This window comes from Canis aureus, chromosome X, assembly GCF_053574225.1.
Source record: "Canis aureus isolate CA01 chromosome X, VMU_Caureus_v.1.0, whole genome shotgun sequence".
Taxonomy (NCBI): Eukaryota; Metazoa; Chordata; class Mammalia; order Carnivora; family Canidae; genus Canis; species Canis aureus.
The window spans coordinates 42,325,696-42,347,993 of record NC_135649.1 but is presented as its reverse complement, the minus strand read 5'-3'; the positions used below and the strand labels follow the sequence as shown (position 1 = coordinate 42,347,993).

The 22,298-nt window shown below is 48.3% G+C and overlaps 1 protein-coding gene across 7 annotated transcripts in view; it reads right to left on the bottom strand.

The window, feature by feature from the left end:
* COL4A6 (collagen type IV alpha 6 chain) overlaps positions 1–22,298 on the bottom strand; it is a 286,475-nt gene that overhangs the window by 11,579 nt on the left and 252,598 nt on the right. For all 7 annotated transcript variants that reach the window (XM_077889762.1, XM_077889763.1, XM_077889759.1 and 4 more), the window contains 17 exons: positions 20,609–20,769; positions 19,961–20,140; positions 19,243–19,426; positions 13,475–13,546; positions 12,902–13,009; positions 11,578–11,799; positions 11,014–11,178; positions 9,218–9,388; positions 8,433–8,576; positions 7,840–7,965; positions 7,224–7,405; positions 5,102–5,165; positions 4,247–4,321; positions 3,674–3,781; positions 3,473–3,580; positions 2,693–2,764; positions 2,247–2,372 (listed from right to left, as the gene is read on the bottom strand). In XM_077889762.1, coding sequence (XP_077745888.1) covers positions 2,247–2,372; positions 2,693–2,764; positions 3,473–3,580; positions 3,674–3,781; positions 4,247–4,321; positions 5,102–5,165; positions 7,224–7,405; positions 7,840–7,965; positions 8,433–8,576; positions 9,218–9,388; positions 11,014–11,178; positions 11,578–11,799; positions 12,902–13,009; positions 13,475–13,546; positions 19,243–19,426; positions 19,961–20,140; positions 20,609–20,769 — 2,268 coding nt within the window. The remainder of the gene's footprint in view (positions 1–2,246; positions 2,373–2,692; positions 2,765–3,472; positions 3,581–3,673; positions 3,782–4,246; positions 4,322–5,101; positions 5,166–7,223; positions 7,406–7,839; positions 7,966–8,432; positions 8,577–9,217; positions 9,389–11,013; positions 11,179–11,577; positions 11,800–12,901; positions 13,010–13,474; positions 13,547–19,242; positions 19,427–19,960; positions 20,141–20,608; positions 20,770–22,298) is intronic.

Below are 22,298 nucleotides of genomic sequence, written 5' to 3'. Positions count from 1 at the left end.
GCACACAGATTATAAAGAGCTCCCATAGCAGTTTTTGGAGCTACTTTCTCTTTTTACCTGTTTCTCGATTTTACAATTATACCAATCTATCATTAAAACTGACATAAAGGTACTACCAATCTCAAGTAGTAAAATAAAAGCTCACGTATTTCTTTAAGAATGAGACACTTTAAACGAGCCCGTGAAAATGGACAATGGTATATTTTTCCAACTCATTTCAGTATCAGAGACTTAAGAAAACCCTAGACCCACAAATGCAGACTCTAAATATCTAGTGTGAATGCAAAAATGAATGGTATAATTCAAAGTTCTCTGGATAAAGGGACAGGGAATTCTTTAGGAAGTTGGCTTAGGGATAAATCCTCATTTTACACTGATTTCTACCATCATATCAGACACAGGTTCCTATGGCGGGAGATGTGATATTTGCTCTATACTTCTAAAACAATGTTTTAATTAGATATTGAGAAGAGCAGACTATTTATAAATCACAAGTTAAAAACAACGCAGATTCAATGAATATCTGTGTTCCAACCACCCAATTTAAGGAAAAGAAGATGGCATTAACCTTTGAATTTCTTTGCATGCCCTTCACAGATCCTACCACCTTCCCTCCCGTTCAGGGGCAAGCACTCCTGAATTTTGCATTCAGCATCCCCACAGTTTGACCATGTGTATCTGTGTCCCTAAACAATATATTGCTTGTTCTCATTTATTTATAAACTTTGATCAGCGGAATCATACCCAAAGTCTTTCTCTGCGACTGCGGGGTGTGTGTGTGTGTGTGTGTGTGTGTGTGTGTGTTTAAATCAACGTCATGTTCTTGAGATGTATCCATCTTCACAGTGTGCTGTTTACTACATTCGTAATTGTGATTTTTTTATTAGCTCAGATAGTAAAAGGAAATGGATAATTTTTTTTTTTTGGAAATGGATAATTTAATGACAAAACATCCATAGTCAAGGTTGGAAAACAACTGGGGTTCGCTTCTATTCAAGGCCTCTCCTTTCTGCCTCCTGTGAAAGAGGACCTTGTTGGAACCCCACCCTCTGGAGAAGCTGCTGGCTTTTAGAAAAGAACAGGTTGGTCCAGACCAGAGGAAAGAGTAAACACAGAGAGAGCAGATGCACCAATATAACATTTAGCAGAAAGTGAATTAATGTAGGAATGAATTCCTGGAAAACAAGACAGACATTATACAAACAGGCATACAAACAAATAAAATGTGGTGGGACTCCAAGCTCCAGAGTTATAATGGAGGAGCAGAACATTTTGCAAAGATGATTGCCCCCGGGGGAGCATAGAACAATATCATGGACAACATTTCTTAAGCAACTACTGTGTGCCAGGTGCCACGCTAGATGCTTTTATACATATTACCTCACTCCTGATTGATTCCTCACCAAACCAATGTGGTAGATTCTCTTATGGTGTCCTTTTTTGCCAGAAAGGAAAATTAAGGGTTTGGTGGGGATTGAGGAGCAAGTACTACCTTCTTCAGGGTCCTATAGCTAATGAGGGGTAGAGTGGGGATTTGAATCCAGTGGTCTGACTTCAGAGCCCATATTCCTCGCCATGATGCTATACTAAATTCATATCCTGTTTTACATGGAGTGTGATGTATATGGGTCTTCAGGACATTTCCAAGGAGGGGGAGAAGAGAATTAGAATTCATTTCTCACCATTTGTGAGGTGGGGAAGGGGAGGCCCATAGAGAGATGTCAGATGATACCACGAGCCAGGGGCTGAGATTAGGGCAACGCCTGCTTTCTAGTAAACCCCACAGATCCTAATTTAGGGCTTGTGTGTATGCCTGTCCTAGTAACACATTTATCCTCTCAGTTTTGGGCTCCTTCTAGCAGCCATGCTGTCTTCTTGGGGCCCTGGAAGTGGAGTGCCATCCACCCTGGACTTGAGGAACTTCTGGCAAATCTCTTGCTAAGCGGACAAGCCCTGTCCTTCAGGACTTTCAAAGGCAGGCCCCGGCCAAGGGTATGAGACCCTGGGGTTAATAAGTGAGAGTGGGAATGAATATGGATGCTAGGAATATGGAACTCACTGGACTGCTCCCTGGCATGCCTTCCAGGAAAGCCCTAGGTGTGGCCTACCCTCTCAGCAGTCAGCTCCACAGGGTTCTGAGGTCCCCAGAGATGGGCAGACATGCACAACTTGACCCTGTGAGCCCCACCCATGGCTCCTCAGCCAGGCCTCTCTCAGCCTATCTGAGGACTAATGGGCTCACTTACCTCGGCCACCTTTTTGCCCTCTTGAGCCTGGCCTCCCTGGGGCTCCGATACCAGTTCCTGGAGATCCTTTCTCTCCTTTGGGGCCAGGCAGGCCCGCTGGCCCCGGCACACCACTTATACTAGGTCCTAGGAGGAGATGCAGAAAAGTTGGGGGGGGGGACAGAACTCAGTGCCGGTGAGGCCCTGATGCCTAGTTCATGTGTTGCAGGTCTGCGTGACCCGCACTGGAAGCTGAGTCCTGAAATAACTGGGCAGGGAAGGGGAGCTGGTCCCAGATAGAAGGACAACCTCTTTCCTCCTTCCCTCCACAAATCAAGGGGGGCTGGCAAGGAGCTCTATGAGCTAAAGGATACGAGGTCCACCACAGTTGAGAACTCATGGCCAGGCCCCACTAGCCTTCTGGAAAAGCCCATGCTCTCCTCGTGGGCCTCAAGCCTCTTCTTTACCTGGAGTTCCATGTGTTCCCTTGGTTCCTGGAAGCCCATTGAGTCCATGTAAACCAGGAAGTCCAGGGAAACCTGAAGAGACAGTATTTCAGAAATGGCTCCAGCAACTCTGATTCATGAGGGGGCCAGCAAAAGATTCCACCCCCAAGGGCTTTGTGAAGTCATGGTCTTTTTTGAGGCACGAGGCACGACTTCATGCCCTAAGGGAGACTGGACCATTCCCTAACCTCTACCCTCCACCCTAGCTCTTCCTGACTCTTATTAGAAACCAATACAGCTTTAAGAGCAGGTGGTAGTTGGGGCAGCCCAGGTGGCTCAGCAATTTAGCGCTGTCTTCGGCCCAGGGCGTGATCCTGGAGACCCGGGATCAAGTCCCACGTTGGTCTCCCTGCATGGAGCCTGCTTCTCCCTCTGCCTGTGTCTCTGCCTCTCTCTCTCTCTCTCTGTCTCAAATAAAATCTTATAATAAATAAAATCTTTAAAAAAAAGAGCAGGTGGTAGATAATTAGGTATCTTCAAGAAGGCAGAGTGTCAATGCCAAGACCTAGAATTGCCAGCTCCTAGGGGTAGGCCACGCAGGCCAGGACAACAACCTTCCTCACTGACCCTTCTCTCCATGGAGTCCATGTTCTCCTCTTCCCATCATCTGTCACATGGCCCAGTGGATGACTCCCCCAGATATGGCTTGCCATCAGATAGGGTCTCCTCATATAAAGGAATTGCTGTCCTTTTTCTAAGGTAAGAAACCCTTCCTCACAGTCTCCTCTCAAATACACATACCTTTGGTTCCTATTAGGCCAGGGGGTCCAAGGGTCCCAGTTGCCCCTGGATGGCCTGGAGAACCCGGAAGCCCTGGATTTCCTCTCATGCCTGCAATCCCGGGGAGTCCTGAAGGTGAAACCAAGGCAGGAATTCAGAATAGATCATGGCTCGAAGCTAACCTTCACTTTTTCAGAATCCAGTTGTCGGGTGGCACGGTACCTGGGGAGCCAGGAAGGCCGAGGTCTCCAGAAATACCAACTTTCCCATCTTCCCCTTTGCTTCCTGGGAGACCCACATCACCAACCAGTCCATTGGTTCCTTGCACGCCTACAAAAATCAAGAAAATGTGCTGAGTGATTGGACCACACTTCGGAGACAGGGAACAGGAAGATAAAGCTCCTTGAACTGTCAAGAGAGCTAGGTCCAATGAAAAGACTGAGCAAAGGAGAGTATAGCGGCTGTCTTTGCATTTGAAAGGTGCTGCCTGCTAAGGTAAATAAACTTGTTCTGACTGTCTCTGTAAGTAGAAGCAATGGGTGGAGATGTTTGAGAAACAGTTAACTATAAACCAAGAGGGTAGGCACCATCATCCCAAAGATCTTATTAGACTTTTCCCCTGAGTCTCAAAGGAAGAGCAGGCTGGTTTGCTCAGGGAAACCATGGGGCTACCTGTAAGTGGATACATATCAGGGTAGGCATTTCTCTAAACTGGAGAGAAGTTACAGAACTTGGTGTTGACCTCCCTCCCCAATTTCTCCTGATCCTCAGTTTGGAGGAGTACAGTCAACTCACCTTTAAAACCAGACTCCCCAGGTTGCCCCTTGAGTCCTGGGCTACCAGAAATTCCAAGTGTTTGACCTTGATCTCCTGGGGATATGAAGATACTGGTTAAGTGGTCAGGAGAAGTTACACCTCCTTTTGCAGCAAAGAGGTCTTTTAGTGGCAAAACTTTTTCAGATTCAGTGTAGCCAGAGATCCTTGACAAAAGTATGCATTGGGTAAGACATGATCAATCACCCAAAAAAGGCTGGGATGCTATCAGGCAACTGGCAAGAAATGCTGCTACATGAAGCATATCTCCGCTTGGAAGACATCACTATGCTCAGTATGGGCAGAGAAGATGACAGGAGGGGCACTATAACATCACCAGAATGGAACAATGATGACAGCAAGCATGGACTCAGCAAGGAAAATGACTGTCTAGAGCTAAGGCTCTCCTCTGCCACTGATCTTGGAAGGCAAATGGGTCAAACCACTATTTGTCACACATCTTTGAGGAGCAATGCCCGCCTTCAAAGGGGGCTTGGCCAAAGGGGAAATGTAAATCGATTCACTTCCCCTTGAACACAGAGTTTCCTTCCCAAAAAGCCCTGAGCCTGCTAGAAATCCACCTTGCTCCAGAAACACACATTTTTTTTTAAATTTTTTTTCTTAATTTTTATTTATTTATGATAGTCACACACAGAGAGAGAGAGAGAGGCAGAGACACAGGCAGAGGGAGAAGCAGGCTCCATGCACCGGGAACCCGATGTGGGATTCGATCCCGGGTCTCCGGGATCGCGCCCTGGGCCAAAGGCAGGCGCCAAACCGCTGCGCCACCCAGGGATCCCTCCAGAAACACACATTAAGAAATAAAACTTTCCTCACCTTTTGAACCTGGGAGACCAGATGCTCCTGGGAGTCCAGGAGCTCCATTGAGACCCTGTGAACCCTTTGAAGCAATATGGAAATCATTATTTCTACCCAGAGCTTGGAGCCTCCCATGCTGTTACCCCCCTGCCCTACCCAAACCACTGCCTGAGAGAAGTCTACTTGTGGATGCTGTGGCAGGGGTGGAGTGGGTGTGTGGGGGGGCATCCTGCAGAAGGGAAGGTAACCAGCAAAGGATGGAAATGCATAGTCATGGTTTTTAGGGTAGGGATTATTTTTTTATTTTAAGATTTTATTTATTTATTCATGAGAGATACAGAGAGAGGCAGAGACATAGGCAGAGGGAGAAGCAGGGTCCCTGAGGGGATCCTGATGCGGGACTCAATCCCAGGACCCTGGGATCACACCCTGAGCCAAAGTCAGATGCCCAACCACTGAGCCACCCAAGCGTCCCATAGGGAAGGGATTCTATCTGCATACCTTCTCAATGGCTATCAAAATTAGATTCTTGGGAAATCGAGGTGTGGCTGTTGTGGCAAGTCTCTTTTAAAAGATGGGACATGGCCATCAGGCCGGGCACGTGGTGTGCTCTGCAGACAGCTGGAACCACCACCTGTGCCAAAGCTCTGGAGCCATTCTGCACAAAAAAAATGTATTGCTTCCCCATGTAGGGCTCTCTACCCCTTAGCCGCTGGATGTACATGTGCAGGTCCTGGAGTCTGAGTTTGGGCTGATGTTACCATTTTCACAGGACAAATTGCCTTTACTGACTCATGCCCAATACACTGATTCTGGGAAGTGGGCATGTCAGCTGCCATTGGTAGTTATTTCCCTGATAGCTGGTATGGGTTTGAGTTGTGGAGCTGTCCCTCATAATGGCATACACTACCTAGTGCCTTGGGTGGGAGTCAGAGTTCTGGGCGTGGTCTCTGTCCTTGCTGACCCCCTACCCAGGATCACCCCCTCCACACATTTGCCTGGTCTTTCCTGGGCATTGGGATATCTGCTGATTCTGAGCCTTTGCTCATGCCAGGAACCCTCCCAGAATGCTTTCCCACTTTGACTCCATCCTTCCTAGTGTATGAGGAGTCAGGAGCTCCCGGCTAAGAATGATTTCTTTTGCAGTCGCTTCTGGTGTGTGTGTGTGTGTGTGTGTGTGTGTGTGTGTGTGTTCTCTCCATCAGACGGTTTGACGCTTTTAAAGCATCAGGGACTTTGCCTGCAGGGAGCACATCTTTTCTGGGATCCAGTTCATTCAGCAACTTCAATACTGCTACTATGATGTTGACTACTTATTTAGAGCCCCCCCTTTGCCCTATACCGGGCTAAGTTCTTTACCCAGATCATCTCGTTGAATTCTCACTGCTGTCTGCTGAAGGAGGTGTGAATATTGTTCCTGTTTCACGTAGATGAGAAAAGTGAGGCTTGGGCAAGGTAAGCAATATGCACAGAATCACAGAGCTAACAAGTGGCAGTGGGGCAGATATTCAAACCCAACTCCATCTCCTGGCTATTCCTGCTCTATCGCTCTTCCTTTGGAGAGCCCAGACAGGCTTATTTGGTAATTTGCCACCTCTTGCCTCTGGTGGAGGCAATGGTGACCTTTCTGAAATGCAAACATCAAGAGGCCTGCACCGAATTCTGACGATGTGCCAAGTACAGTGGGGGATGCCGACAGCGGCGTGCAGACCAGAGATCATGGGAAGGATTTTTTTCTCGAGTCCTGACAATGTCATTGAGGAAACTGGGGCTGCACAGAACCAAGTGGGATTCGTATAAGCAGTGAGAAGTGCAGCATGCCAGCAGAGCAGGAGCTCAGAGGCTCCTGGGGCGGGGGAGGTGCCTGGGATGGGGCCTGAAGCACAGGTGGACATTAGCCAGTTAGTTGCTGAGAAGGAGGCTCTACCCTGTGAGGGAGAGAGCATGAACAAAGGCCCAGAGGAAGGAACATTCAGGAAAGGGGATTGGGGTGGATGGGAGAGGAAGACTTGTCAGACTCAGGGAGAGGGTTTTGTCTGCGGTGAGCGAGGGGAAGGGGCCAGAAAATTGGGGAACAGGGCATGCCCCCTGCTATGGAGACCCTTCCCTGGTGGAGAGACCAAGAGCTGGGCACACTTACGCTTTCTCCTGCTATTCCCGGGAAGCCTGTGATTCCAGGGGACCCCTTCAGGCCAGGTAAGCCCCGGAGTCCTATGGAGCCAGGGAGGCCTGCCCTCCCAATAAGCCCCTTGATGGTACTGGGGAAGCCAGGAGCTCCAGGCAAGCCTGGTGGCCCCAGGGGACCGGCCTCTCCTTTGTCACCTGGGAAAGAAGAAAAGGGTTTAGAAAACAGACTCCCCAGGGTGCAGGTACCTGGGATCACAGGCAGGCCAAGTGCAGCCTTGGGGACTTGGGGATGGCTACCTTAAAGTGTGGGTGGATGAGGTGGTTTCAGCCTTAGGGGGCATCTGTTAGGGCCACCCTGGCTCTAGCACTGCTAGTACCTATGCCCCATCATCTGCCAGGCTCCTCTAGGGTGACAACCACCTGTGGTTCAAAACTTCAATTTCAGAGTGGCAGTGAAGACTGACAGCCTCACAGTCCGGGTGCCTCTCGGGCCCCCGAGAAGTCAGCCTCATGGATGCCCTGCTTGCCACCCACACTACTGCTCTGGGGGAGTCTTATACTACTGGCCCTTTTCTCAGGAAGGAAGTTGAGCACGAGCATTTCTCCTGCCCATTGCCTGCCCCCAGCACCTCTGGGCCCGGGAAATCCATCCAATCCAGCTGAGCCTCTAGAGCCTTTGTCTCCTTTGAACTGGAGGTTCAGCATGGGAGGTCTTGGACTGGGTACTCCAGCTGGCCCTGGATCGCCTCTGTCTCCTGCAGCGGTAGGTGGAGGATGGGATGGGGGGTGGGGGAAGATCGTGAGAACCTTGTGAGAAGAAGCTTAGACACGGGGTCAGGCACTAGCTGACCTCTCATTTCTCCTCCTCCCACACTACCCCCGGGCCTCCTTTCCAGGCCCTTCCCACCCGTTTCCCCAAATTCCCACCTATGTGCATTCCCTCTCCTATGACAGCCCCAAAGTCGGCCAGCAACTTTGGACCTTACTCCAAACAGCCCACCACTGAGCGTCAGGGAATGCACGACGAGGCCTTTCAACACGTGGTGAAAACTCAGAAGAAATTAGGTCTTTTGGTTTAAAAGCCAAGCTTTGGGGTTCCAAAACCCCGAATCTTATTATCGAACACAGAATTGGTATAAGCCACACCAGTCACAATGTCGACGAACAGAATGTGCCTTGGGCAGCATGGCCAGTGATTTCGGAATTCAGTCCTCCGGCTCACCTTTTTCACCAGCATGGCCAGCCTTTCCAGATGGTCCCACTCTTCCGGCTGACCCAGAAATTCCCTTTATTCCACTCGTGCCAGGAATACCAGGGAGACCTGGCATCCCTGGAAAACCTACCAGCCCAACAGACCCCTTTTCACCTGTTGAGAAACCAGAACTTCTATCATTATCCCTGTTTGACATACAAGGAAATGGAAGCTTGGAGGTTAAATAACTTACCCCAAATCACATAGCTTGGAGGTTGCAGAGAAAGGATTCAAACCCAGGTTTCTCTAACTCTGAAGCCCAATCTAATAGTCCTTACATATACTATTTCCCTGAACAGGGACATGGCACTAAGCAACAAACAGGAAGGAAAGAAGAGGTGGGTGCCTCTCTTATGATGGGCCAAGTTAGAGCTCATGTGTGGTACAGAAAAAGAAAAAAACAAGCTAGGACCAGAAGACAGGGAGATGAATCCTAGCTGGGTGCTGTTGCTAATCATCTGTGTGACCTTGGGCCAGTCATTTCCCCATGTTTAAAATGGAGTTGCCTCCCATCCAATCTCTGGTGGTCTAGCAGGACAATCACAGAAACAGAGCCACAGGGCTCCATGGTAGGGGTGGTGCAAATGAGTACACCCAGCATGGCTGTGACTGTGCTGGGCTTTACTGACAGCGTCATTGGGCCCAGTGTTCTACCCAGCCTGAGGCAAGGGTGACTCAACTTATGTGACAGTCTTCCCTTAGCACTAGCTTTGTCCAACCATTTTACCACAAAAAGTCCCACCCAGTTCACTTACCCTTTGGACCTGGCAGGCCTGGCAACCCAGTGTTCCCTGGCAAGCCTGAGCTCCCCAAGAAGCCAATCAGCCCTGGAGATCCCGGAAGGCCTTTCAGCCCTGGCAGGCCTCTCTTTCCAGCTGATGCAGGGGAACCTGTCTCGCCTCTTAAACCTTTCTTTCCAGGATGTCCTGAATTAGCACAGGAGAGAACATGGGACAGCCATCAAGTGAGGCTGTGTCCAGATCTGGGTCACTGCCCATTCCCATGGCTTCTGGTTGGCTGGCTGGCTGTTGGAAATGGTCCTTTAACAATGGCCTTAGGCAGGCAGCTAACTGGCAGGATTCCGTAGCTGGCTGAAGCATTAGCACTTACCATCCAGAGCACCAGGCCAGTGGCTATAACTCTCAGCATGGCAGGGTAGTGGGCAGGGCACGCAAACCCCTACCAATTAGAACTCCACCTCCCTTTATGAATGTGGTTCACATCTTAGCCTGTGAATGGAGCTCTGGGGAGCCAGGGTGGTAACTGGCCTCCAGTATCCTGGTACTTCCAGTCTGAATTGTGCCACAGTGGGTGTTTCCTGAGTCAATCGGTGAAGTAGAGGTTAAAGCTGAGCCATTGTTTCAGCCCCCCGGGGAGCCATGGATACAGGGCTTTTAATCTCCCATGCAAGCAGTTAAGTCAGCCAGTTCCTTGGCATTAAGCTTGAAAGACCCCCTAGTGCCAAGTTCTGTAGAAATCCCCAAGGCCCGTTTGGTCTCCTAGGTATTCTGAGACTTCTTTCACTAGGCTTTAAATTGGTCAATGGGATTAACCTCCTGAGCTGCTGCCAAAGTGGAATGTTCAGGTACAAAGCAAGGAAATTAAAAACCAAAGGATTAAATCAGTGACAACAGGGGTATTTGGGCCCCCAAGGGCCTAAATGAATGGCTGACTTGGCTTTCCATGAATTGAAAAGCATCAAGTAGCTGCAAGCCCCAGGATTCTAATGGGCTCCCCCTCAAGGGGATTCCACAACAAGGAAAGGAAATTCAAGGGGGGGGGCGAACCCCCAGCAGGACCTCGGGGACCCCTGGCCTTGCCAGGTTCTAGTGTATAGTCAGATAATTCCTGGAGCAGCAAAGCTGATGGGAGTGGTGAGTCTGTGAGCTCACGTACTGGTTTCTCACCTGGATGGCCTTATGTGAAGACCCCAGAAACATGAATGTTAAAGAGGATTTTAGTGGCTTGGCAGAAACTCAACTTGAGTCACATGGCCAGAAGGGGTGGGGGGTGACATAGTCTCTGAGGCAGGGCGAGGAGGGTAGTACCAGGAAAAGGCGAGATGCCAATGCTAGGCTGGGTTCAGGGGGTGTGGGCCCTGCTGCCCAGTGAAAAAAGCCACTTTGGCCACGGGTCCTCAGAGCCATGCTCGCCCGAAAGGTGGGCCACTGTGCAGCCGCCCTCTGCTCAAGCCTTTCTCCCCAACCCCAAGCAGGCTCCCTGTGGCCCCAGCTGAGGTGGTGGAGATGGCTAGAGCCACCTGCATACCTAGGGTGGCTTCTCTAACTGGGAAAAACAGGAAGAGGGTGCTGGAGCATGGAAAGGGGGAGCAAGGCCAGCAGGGAGGGGCGAGGGTGGGGTGAAGCGTGCTACTGGCTTAGCAGCTAAACTGCAGAGATGTCTTCTGCTTGGTATTGCAAGGGCTCCCTGAGATCAGAAACATGAGAGATTGGGCAAGTCGAGTGTCCTTCTAGCCCCTGCCCCTCAGGGCACCAGGGCCCAGGGCACTGGCTTGTCTGTGAGGCTGGGGCTCCTCCTCCAAAGGACCTACCTGAAGGGCCTGGAAAGCCTGGCACTCCAGGGAGCCCTGGCTTGCCCTTGATGCTGCCGTATAGACCATCAGGCCCTGGGGGCCCTGGCTCTCCCATGTGGCCCGGTGTTCCAGGGCTGCCCCGTTCACCTTTGGGGCCTAGCAGGCCCGACTTTCCAAGCAAACCTAATGAAAGGAAGGACAGATAATCGATTACAGCCTGGATCGACAGCAGGGACTGGTCACTAAACCAATTTCCAGCGCAAAGGCCTGGCCCCAGGTACATCCCAGGTACCACTGTCTTCTCTGCTCCAGCCCTAGCTGTTAGTATCCTAGCAGCAAATCAGAGGCTTTATAAGGAACTTGATTATCCATTATGGTTACTTCTGGATTTACTATGAAAGGAGGACAGACTCAGGTGATGTAAGAAAAACTTCCAAGAAGAGAGAGACAGAACAAAATAACTTTTCATCGTGATCCCCAAAGGAATCCATCACCCCAGTCTCATGCATGTATTCATGAAAGTATAGCAGTCACTGAAAGACTTTCTGGAGATGGTTATATAAGCGAATTAAAAAGGGTTACCCTTGGGTCCTGGAAGGCCAGAGTCTCCAGGAAGTCCTCTGTCCCCTGGTAATCCCTGTAGGCCTTGCTCCCCCGGAGAACCATTCTCAGCACCAAAGATGTCACCAGGGGCTCCCTTGGGACCAGGTAAACCCGGACTGCCAAGTTTCCCAGGCAAGCCATCTTTTCCAGGGAGTCCAGGAAACCCAGGCAAGCCCTTCTCCCCACGAGGTCCAGGAAATCCTAAATGTAAAGAGGCAAAAAAATAAAAGGCCATGGATGTTTAAAAAAGATAGGTCTGGGTAGAGATCTCTTAGACAGATTTTTTCCCCTATTACAAAAGCTAACATATCAATGATGTATGTCACTTCTTTTGGAAGTCAGGAGCCCCCGGTCCTGGGAGGACTTGCCCAGAGGCAGGAACTGCATCATGTGAACTGTAGAAGGTTCTAGCTCAGTGAGGCCAGGCCTTGGGCGAAGCCCAGCAACCTACTCCTAGGGCTGTTCCATGGGCTGAAGAGCACAGCTTATACCCAGGACTCCCTGTCAAAGGCCCAATTTTTTCTGGAGTCATCCATCTCCTGCTGTCATTCCTCCTTCTTCCTGGGTGATTGGAAGGAAATGAAGCTGGATAAATAAACCATGGAGAGTATGATCCAAGATGAGCCCTGTCTGGCAGAGCAGGGTGGTTCTCAAATTGAGTGTGGGTCAGAACTACCTGGGTATATGTAGTGGGGCGTGATTGGTAAAACCCACGTGGCTGGACACTACTGCCACTCCACCCTCCCCCTGCCCTGCCCAGAGCTTCTGATTAGTAGCTCTGCTGAGAGGCAAAGAGTCTGCATTATTAATGAGTTTCCAGGTGATGCTGGTGCTGCAAGTCCAGGGAACACAGTTTAAGAACCCCTGTGCAGTGTAGAACAAGGTTACAACAGGGTGTGAACAAAGGGATAGGAATGAATCACTTCCCTCTGACTCATCTGAATCTCTTTGTCTAACCTAGCAGGAGTCAACTGGGAACTTGCCATTGTCCTGGCAGCCAGATAACCTGGTAGAGTCTTAGCTCTGTCACTAGTGGCTTCGTGAGCTCAGGCAAGGCACTTTCATCTGAGCTTCGATCACCTCATCCGAAAGTGAAGAAGGCTTGTCCCAGCCAATGGCCCTTACTGCTCTGATTCACTGTTGCTCTTTAGCTTTAAGTTCTGTCTTGTGTGAGTATGAAATCAAAACCATCCCACCCACACGAGAGTGCAAACCTCACTTCCTATGATCGGTGGATGGCTACTGCAATTCAGACACAGTCACAGCAAAGGAGAAGCAAATGAGGAAAAGCTTCATTCCTTACCTGGCAATTCAGGAAGGTGAACTAATCCTGGACTTCCGGGCTCTCCTTTATTCCCACGCAATCCAGGCTGACCGGGGGTCCCAGGGAGGCCACGGGCCCCTTTAGGGCCTACAAACCCACACGTGAGCAGTGAGGAGAAAAGGAAGTCAGTGTGGCTGGCCACATTTGTAATGTTCACTCAAGAATCCTAATCTCTTGGGGGCACCTGAGTGGCTCAGTGGTTGAGCATTTGCCTTTGGCTCAGAGCGTGATCCCAGGGTCCTAGGATCAAGTCCCACATTGGGCTCCTGGTGGGGAGCCTGCTTCTCCCTCTGCCTATGTCTCTGCCTCTCTGTGTCTCTCATGAATAAATAAATAAAATCTTTTTTTTAAAGAATCCTAGTCTCTTGGAGGGCCTCTTACCCTTACCTCCCCACACAGACCTCCCCAGGACACATTCTGTTTCCTCAATGCTCAAGGCTGCCCTCTCGGGAGGAACATGGCTCCCCAAATGCTGCAAGGCTGTCCCCCACTTTTGTGGGCTCATGGCCCTTCCAAATGTGCTCAGTGGCTTTCTCTGGCCTCATTCCATACCTGGGAATCCGGGAGCTCCTGGTAAGCCAGATAGACCATATGTCTCAGGAATTATACACGGCAAGGTGATTCCTATAAGTGGTAACACATAAGCATCTGGTAAGCCCACCAAGTCAGGAATGATTTCCCTCTAGCATGATCCTCTATTCCCATTCCCTCAGATGGGACAACCAAGTTCTTCCCACCCAGCAGCTGGGAGTCCATGCAGAAGGATCCTGGCATCAGAAGTTCTCTGGAGTTACCCCTAGTGCAATTGCTTACAGATAAGAGTACCCCTAGGGGCCAAGTGCCAGAAAGCCACCTCCTAAACCATCAATGTCCAGTGAGCAGGCAGTCACCTATGCATTAAGTTGTCACCTAACAAGATTTCTGAGAGGTAGCCTATGCAGGAGCAGCAGCAAAGGGCAACTGCCTACTTGCCCTGTGAGTAGGAGCCTCTCTAGGACGGGTACTTGGGGTTAGCCCTGAGGATCCATTACGGCCATGTGACTAGACTAGAGGGCTTGAAGCCAAGACTCCTCAAGCTCACATGTCTGCCCTTCTCCTGAAATGAGCACAACCCATTGGGTTCTTCTGACTCACCCTGTTTGGGATCTACAGATTGGGATCTATTGTGGTTGACCCTGGGTCACATCAGGTAGCATACAGGTAGCTGTATTTCTGTACTAGGCTAACACTGAAGGCTGCTCTCCTGGCCATGACAGACAAATGATAACCCTTCCCTCAGCTCCTCATTTGACAATGTCAACTCTGCTACTCAGGAAGAATCGGTAGTAAATTTCAGCATTCCAGATATTGAAATTGGCAGGCAGAGCCCTTCCCCTAGCAAATTCCTACTTGTCTGTCCATAAAGCAAATAAAAAGAGTCTACATAAGATCACAGAGGGGAGGTTTAATAAAACACTGATGAACAAATTGTGTGTTGGCTCTCTCAAGTGCCATTTACAAACAATTGCCATGTTAATTAAAATTAGTCTTGCCTATTCATTAAAACAATTCCCCAAGGCCTGCTTTAAGCCACAGAGCCAACAGTTTAAGTGAACTGCTATAGCTTTCGCCTGTACTTAAATCACAAATTGCGTTTCTTAAAAATATGTGTACAAGCTATGATTCAGATTGCATTCTCAACTGGCTGGCATTTCTCTTCCACTTGTTCTATTCCTAAAGCAAGATGGGAGATTGAACAGCATCATATATTGGTTAAGAGGTTGGGCTCCGAAGCCAGAGAGACCTGGGCTAGGCTACAATCCTAGTTCTGCTACTAATTAGTTGTTTGGGTCAGATACTTACCCTCTCTGAGTCCCATGCATAAAACGGGAGCTACTTTTCTCATACAGTGTTTGTGAGGATGACGGGACATGATGATACCAGTAGCATTTTGCACAGTGCCTGGCACTCTAATGGTTGCTCAATGAACGGCAGGTTTGGTGTGTTTTTTGTTTGTTTGTTTTGTTTTGTTTTGTTTTGTTTTGTTTTTTTATCCTCTTATTTAAGGAGGAGTATTCAAAGAGCTCCTCCAAGGCCATCCCCTGGTTTCTACCTTAGTCAAGTTAGGAAACTACTCTGTAGCCTGGGCAGCAATTTCCTGCCTTCTAGACTCAGGTTCTGGGAGTCACTTCTACAGCTGGAGAGAGGGCATTAGGCCTGATCTTCGCCCATAGGTGGTCATACTCATGTTCATCCTGCCAGACACTGAGATAATGGTGCTATTCCTGAGGGCTATCTTCCTACTAGGGAACTATACCCTGTGGGCAAGCACTTCATGATAAGATGCCTGGCTGGGTAAGGGCTGCCAATCTTGTGCTCAGCTTGGTCCTCCATTCTTTGGACAAGGCTGAAGAATGGCCTCCCCAGATGGTATCATGCGAGGGGCCCTGCAGAAGATTCTCATATCCTTGTTACTTCAATAGTCTGTTGACTCCAATGTATCAAACACTGCAGTTCCATTGCTTTCAGTCTTATGAAACAAAGGGTAGAATACAAATATCTCTGCATTGGCTGCAAACATGAACCATCCATCCTCACTCCATTCATCAGATAAGTTTCATAAATTCTTTTCACTTGACAGCCAGATAAAAACACACCTTTAGAGGATGGCCAAGGACAGGCATCTGGAAAGGTTCCAGATAGGGAAACTAATAATAAACGGGAAGATGGGAATCAAGGGCATATTTCCCTTTGACCTCAGACCAGGCCTGCACACCACAGACAGCACACTTGTGTATTGGGAGCAGGGGGGCAAAATGCCGAGGAGGTGAGAAGTTCAAGTTACCCTGGTATTACAGTATACCTCTTCTACTTTCCAACCCTGAATTCAGAGCCTTCTCCCCCACACAGCAGAAATCAGCTCTATTGGCATTCTGTTTCATAAGTACAACACACGATTTAACAAGTCAGAATTTTCCCTGCTCCTGCCCAAATTCTTCTTCAGAATAAAAAGTGCCTGTGCTTCCCAAGATCCTAACATCTCACTTTACTCTGCATCGAATGAGTGAACACCAGACATGTGTGCATCCTTCCGGGTACCTCCCAAGGTGAGTTATGGCCTCAGTTAAGTTCACAAAATGAAGGTGCTCCAGCTAGACATCAGCCAAGCCATCAACATGCATGGTGAATGATATCAACCCCTCTCAGAGACCACATGCCCACCTACTCCCATATGCTCTCCCAGGAATCAGGAGTGACAGTGTCAGCCTTTGTGCCCCTGCCTTAGGATCACCCCCTTCCCCCAACTAGAGGCTCCAGCATTGTGCTTAGGCTATCATGAATGTCCGAGATTGAGGTGAATAGAAAGGAATGGAGCTGTTGCCAACATTGGTGTGTGAGAACCTGGAGACTGAGCTAGCTCTCACCTCCCTCTGTAACTAAGTTTCCTGTACCAATGCTCTCCCTGCAGCAACAGTCACCTAGACCAATCAAGAGAATAAGAAAATTAAACCAGGACAGGAGTTTCTTGAGGCCCATGGGAAGTCTTGTCTGCAGCCTGGGTATGTCCATTGATCACATTCCCTATCTGGATTGAAGAGAGCAGGCTGGCATGCACACAGGATCAAGGACACAGTAGCTGTTTCAGTAATAACCAGGGTAATTGATTACTATGAGCATCTGGATCAGAGCCTTTTTGGAAACAGCCAGTTGTCTGCTTATCCAAGGTTTGTAATAATTCATACCACTTGGTTGAAAGGCTTCTAACAACTGCATTTCCTTACTGGCAATGCAGCTGTCCTAGTCTGGGCCACCACTGGTTGGAGTGAGTACATTAAGAATAGCATCTTCAGGGGGGACCTAGGTGGCTCAGTTGGTTAAGCATCCAACTCTTGATTTTGGCTCAGGTCTTAATCTCAGGGTCGTGAGATTGAGCCCTGCATTGAGCTCCATGCTGGGCATGGAGTCTGCTTAAGATTCTCTCCCTCTGCCCCCGCCCACCCATCCCAACAATCCTACATGTGTGCGCGCATGCGCTCTCTCTCTCAGACAAAAAAAATTAGCATCTTTGGTTTTCATGGCAATAGTAATGGCCACAATGCAAATGTCTGGGGCTCAGAGATTATGTGTTTTTGAAATTGTGTAGAAAAAAATTCCTAGGTTTGAGGAATTATGCTTGGTTGCCATGGAGAGAAAAAGAAAGCTGATGCTACTAGTTGAAGTAATTTTTTGGAAGATCTTGGTACTGTAACAAGACAATTTTCTGCATAAGGCATCTTCCAGGTTAGAGATTACTATATGACTATATTTGTAAGAACTTTCTGTGTCTGGGGCATAGTGACATTTAGGATAGAAATGGCCCCATGGGCCTCCTTCTGTTCACTCAGCCTGTTTTAAAGCAATTAGAATGTTTATAATATTCAGATTTGAGTATGTGTAAATATGTACGTACCATGTCACTATAACTCAGTTTAAAACTTAGTTGCCTACACAAATGGGGGGCCTAAAATTAAGACCCAGTTGGCAGAGGGGCAGTGGAATGACCATGAATAATGTCTCTGGGAACAGAGACATATAAGCAAAGCTATAGGTGACACCAGGAGTTGCAAAAGGCAGGATGATCTTGTCTGATAAAATTTCTCATAGCCTACATAGGAGTTTGTAAACTGAAATACTGACTTGGTTTTAAGAATCTTGAATCAGGGATCCCTGGGTGGCGCAGCGGTTTGGCGCCTGCCTTTGGCCCAGGGCGTGATCCTGGAGACCCAGGATCAAATCCCACGTCAGGCTCCCGGTGCATGGAGCCTGCTTCTCCCTCTGCCTGTGTCTCTGCCTCTCTCTCTCTCTCACTGTGTGCCTATCATAAAAAAAAAAGAATCTTGAATCATCAATTCTTAACCTGAACTGTCTTCCTCACTATACCAATGCATCCAAGTAGATTTTCAGGTAAATGAAAATTTACAAGATCTGGTTTCTGTCTTCTTTTTTGGGTAATTCTTCCAGGTGACAAAGTAGAAAGAGAAAAAAGAGGTCTAAGAAAGCCCCTTGGTTATTGAGAAGCCCCTTTCTTCTGTGAGTGTATATTAGTCTCTTATGGAACATTGCACTGTACGAGGCAAATTGAGAAATGCTAAAAAAGAATTGCCTGCCTCGGTATTCAGATGCTTACAAAGCAGTTGGGAAAAGTAAAAGTATTAATGGAAGAAAATATATCATTGAAGTGGCAGTGACATCCTATAGAGGTCAGAAAAAGGCTTAGTGGGGAAGTTGGGGCCTGGACCCTGAGAGATGGATAAAACCCGACTGCATAGAAAAAAATAGGAAGAACATTCCAGAAAAATGCCACCACTTGTGGCTTCAGACTAGGGGCATAACATGATAGCAGGAGTACTTCACAAATAGTGAATCAGCAGCAGGGTTCATAGCAGAACTCAGTGGGAGAAGTCTGGAGGCAGGAGGTGAGAAACCACTTAGGAGGTTGTTGCCATTCACCCCTCACCCATCCATCTGTCCACCCATTCTTCCTTCTAGCCATCCCTTTATTCCAACAGGCATGGGAGTATTTGATAAGTTAGGCATGAGATAATGAGAGCCTAATAGCAAGAAGAGGAAGGAAAGAATATAAGAAGCACTGCAAATGAAGAATAAGAGATGAGTTTCAAGTTTTCAGACCAGATCACCATAAGAAGGGTGGTGCCACTAATGGAAATAGAAGTTGGGATGAAGAGCTAGCTGTTCTGGCTGTCTGGAAGAAGGCAAGTTATTGGCATAGCACCTTCACAAATCTATAAGAATCTACAAGCAAGGCTGTCACTCGTTGTAATTCCTGAAATTCAGGGAGGAAAAGCAGCTCTATAAGTGGGAGGGATTTAAGGTAGGAAATAGAGGTGAGACCAGATACAAGTAGGGTCTCTTGTCAATATGAGATATCTCAGGAATGAAGGAAAGGTTCTTTTCTGCTGATGATATTACGATATAACTTAGAGGACACTTATCCCATCTTCCACTCATTGCTTCAATGGTACTTGTAATAAAATGGCCATCCAGCATCTGCTTGAAATTTCCTAGGGATTGTGAGCTCATAAGCTCCCAAGGCAGCTCTGTTACCTGGTCTGTTAGGAAGTTGTTTTTTTTTTTCTAAGTAGAACTGAAATCTAGATTGCTCTAAGTGTACCACAGTATAATTGTAATCCTTTTCCCACACAAAAACCCTTAGAAATTGCAAGTGGTGACTACAATCAGCCAAGCCTCTTCTTATGACACATTTCATGCACTTGGGTCACAGCCACACTCTACAAGGGGTCAGTCTTTTAAGTCCAAGGCCATCTGATTCCATGACTCACCTGGAAGCCCAGGGAGGCCTTGTTGCCCTGGTAATCCATCTATTCCTTGATCTCCAGGAAGCCCACGAGGTCCAGGAGATCCTGGCAGCCCAATTCCTGGGGGGCCAGTTGGGCCACTGTGGCCCCTTTCACCAGGCAGTCCTGGTAACCCCTTTTCACCTGGGAAGCCCTGTCCACCGTCACCCTAGACAACACATAAGAAAGAATGAAAGCCCAACTTAAAGACTGATCAAGAGACCCTTCTGACCAGAGGAAAGAGATAACCAGTGTGACCAGTGCTTTGGTTTTTGCTAAGATTCTCTTTCCCTCTGGTTTATCAATCATGTCTTCTGATTAAGGTAATGGGAATGAAGCTTGTAACCCTCGGAGATCTGATAACACAAAAACTTCTAGATCAGTGGTGGGGAGGGGGCAGGAAACAGTCCTGGGGGTCCCAGAAAGCAGTTGTATTACTTGCGAGGAAAAGCTACTGAGAAGTCAAAGCATTTTAAGTGATCAGGTCAGTGGTTCTACCAACTGAGACAATGATCCATTCCCAGGAAAAGATTCCCATTTTACAGAAAGGAATAGCACTGAGTGAAGAGTGTCAGGGGTGGAGGCCAGAAGAGTAATGGAGACTCCCTTCTGCCCTGTCTCATGGGCTAGTGGCCATAAGAAGCCCCCATGATGTCAGATGTAAGGATTTATAGAGCTAATCACCCAGGAACGATCAACTTACCGGAAGACCTGGCAGACCTGGTAGACCTGGTATTCCATCCTTGCCTGGAGCTCCCATCTCCCCAGGGAGCCCCTGGGGGCCAGGATCACCCTGCTCCCCTGGCACCCCTGATGCAGAACTGAAAGTTGGCTCCCCTTTATCTCCTTTGGAGCCCGCAGGACCTGGAGGCCCAAATAAGCCCTGACAAAGAGACAAAAGGGAATAATTAGGAGATGTAGACATCAGAGGACTGACACCTAGCCTAGGTCTAACCTAAAGCAGATCTGGGGGTACGTTTGGGCACTGCTCTAGGCACTTGAATATGTCATTATCTTGGATGACAACTGCCCATTTATTTGCTTATCCTTTCCAAATGTTGAAGTCCTTGAGGATGGTAACCTTGTCTTAATTTGATTTTTAACTTCAGGGTCCAGTGCAGGGCTGGGAAAATAGAAATAATTTTGTGGAAGGAATGAAGGAATGGAGGGAACATAGGCAGGTCAAAGCCAAAAGGAGATGATGTGATTCTTTCATACTACGCCAAAAGCCTGAAACTTTGTTTTACCCCCATCTTTCTTTCCTATGTTTTAGGAAAGTGCTTGAGGAGGCAGAAAGGGGCACTTGAGAGCTCCCACTGCTCCCCCAGGGCCAAAGTTTGGTAAGACTTACTGGAGCCCCTGATGGGCCCTGTGCACCCCCAGAGCCTGGATCTCCTCTGGTTCCTTTAAGGCCCGGAAGACCTATGAGACCTGGTGGCCCAGGCATGCCTGGCTCCCCAGGTGGTCCAGTGTTAGGGACCCCACCGTCACAAGCACAAAAGCCCAAATCTCCTGGGGGTGGGAAAAAAAAGACAATGTTAAACAAAGTGGACTATCTTTCCCAGAAAAAAGATGATGTGACCGTGGTAATTTGTGATTTGAACAACTCCATGGAGGAATCAGAAGGCCTGCGGAGAGCAGACTCAAATAAATGAACTAGGTTTACAAACCCTGTTTACTCTCCACCAAAATACATTTATCTGTACCAATGATGTGGATTTCATCAGTCTGGGGAGAGAGGGCCCAGTGACTGGTGAGTCTAATTAAGACTGGTTGCAGACAGTTGGCATTGGAAACCACTGACCCATGCTAACCAGGTGAGTCTGGAATGCAAGCACCTCAAAGGTTCTGTTCACCAAAATGCCTTTTCCCTTGCCTTTTGTACACAGAAACAAAGGCCAAATAAATTTATGACAGGGATTTCAGCAAAGCACCTTTGAAGAGGTGTCAAGGAGCCACTAACACTATAGCCAGAAAATGAAAATTTAGACGAATGTACGTGATCTGAGGTCCCCTAAGATCCTGGGGGGCCTCTTTTTACTTTCAGATAATTGAGAATCTCTGAAATCTGGAAACAACAGTATGTTCTCCAAATGAGCCATGGACCTTTTGCATAAGTTAGGTACATTGCTTGTTTATAAGGCAGCTTGCTGGGCATCACCAGAGGTCTAATAAAGCAGACTTTCAGGAGGCCAGAACCATCACTAATTTTTAGTGATCTCCCTTAGGTGATTCTCATGAACAAGGAGCTTGAGGATCACAATCACTATTCCAGACATAAAGAAAACCTTCTGGGAATGCCTGGGTGGCTCAGGGATTAGGCATCTGCCTTCAGCTCAGGGCATGATCCTGGGGTCTTGGGATGGAGTACAGCATCGGGCTCCCTGTGGGGGGCCTGCTTCTCCCTCTGCCTATGTCTCTGCCTCTCTCTGTGTCTCTCATGAATAAATAAATGAAATCTTTAAAAAATAAAAAACCTTCTGGCTGCACAATACAGGAAGGGGAGCATTAGAGTTGTCCCTGTTTTAGGAGTGCAAATGGTATCAAGAAGTACACTAGCTCTGTAGTGAGTCAGGGATGGGCCAAGGCTAAAAGCCTAAGTCAAAACTTGCAATTCAATCTCTTTTCCCTCCAAATAGCCCTTCCTGGAGCTCAACAGCAGAGATGGAACTTGTAAAATATTCTGAACTAGCTCCTCTACTTAACTAGCAGCAGTTTCTGATACAGCACTGAGAAAGGGGAAGAGGAAGTTAGGACCTCTCTGCCCAAGGTTGAGGAGAGCTGGTAATTCAGCAGGAGAAGAGGAAAGATCTCTGGCACTTGATGCCTCTAGGCCATCCCCAAACCTCTCCTCTGCTGGCTAGCCATCTTACCTCTTCCTCCACCCTGGCTTGGGCTGCAACTAAAATGAATTGATTATTTGAGCTTTAACATCTGCCCCTCAAGAGCATGAAACAGAGGAACAACCCAGAGGCAGCAGGAAGATGGACAGAGCAGGTGCCACTGCTGCCTCCACTGCGGGCTGGGGTAATTGATCAACC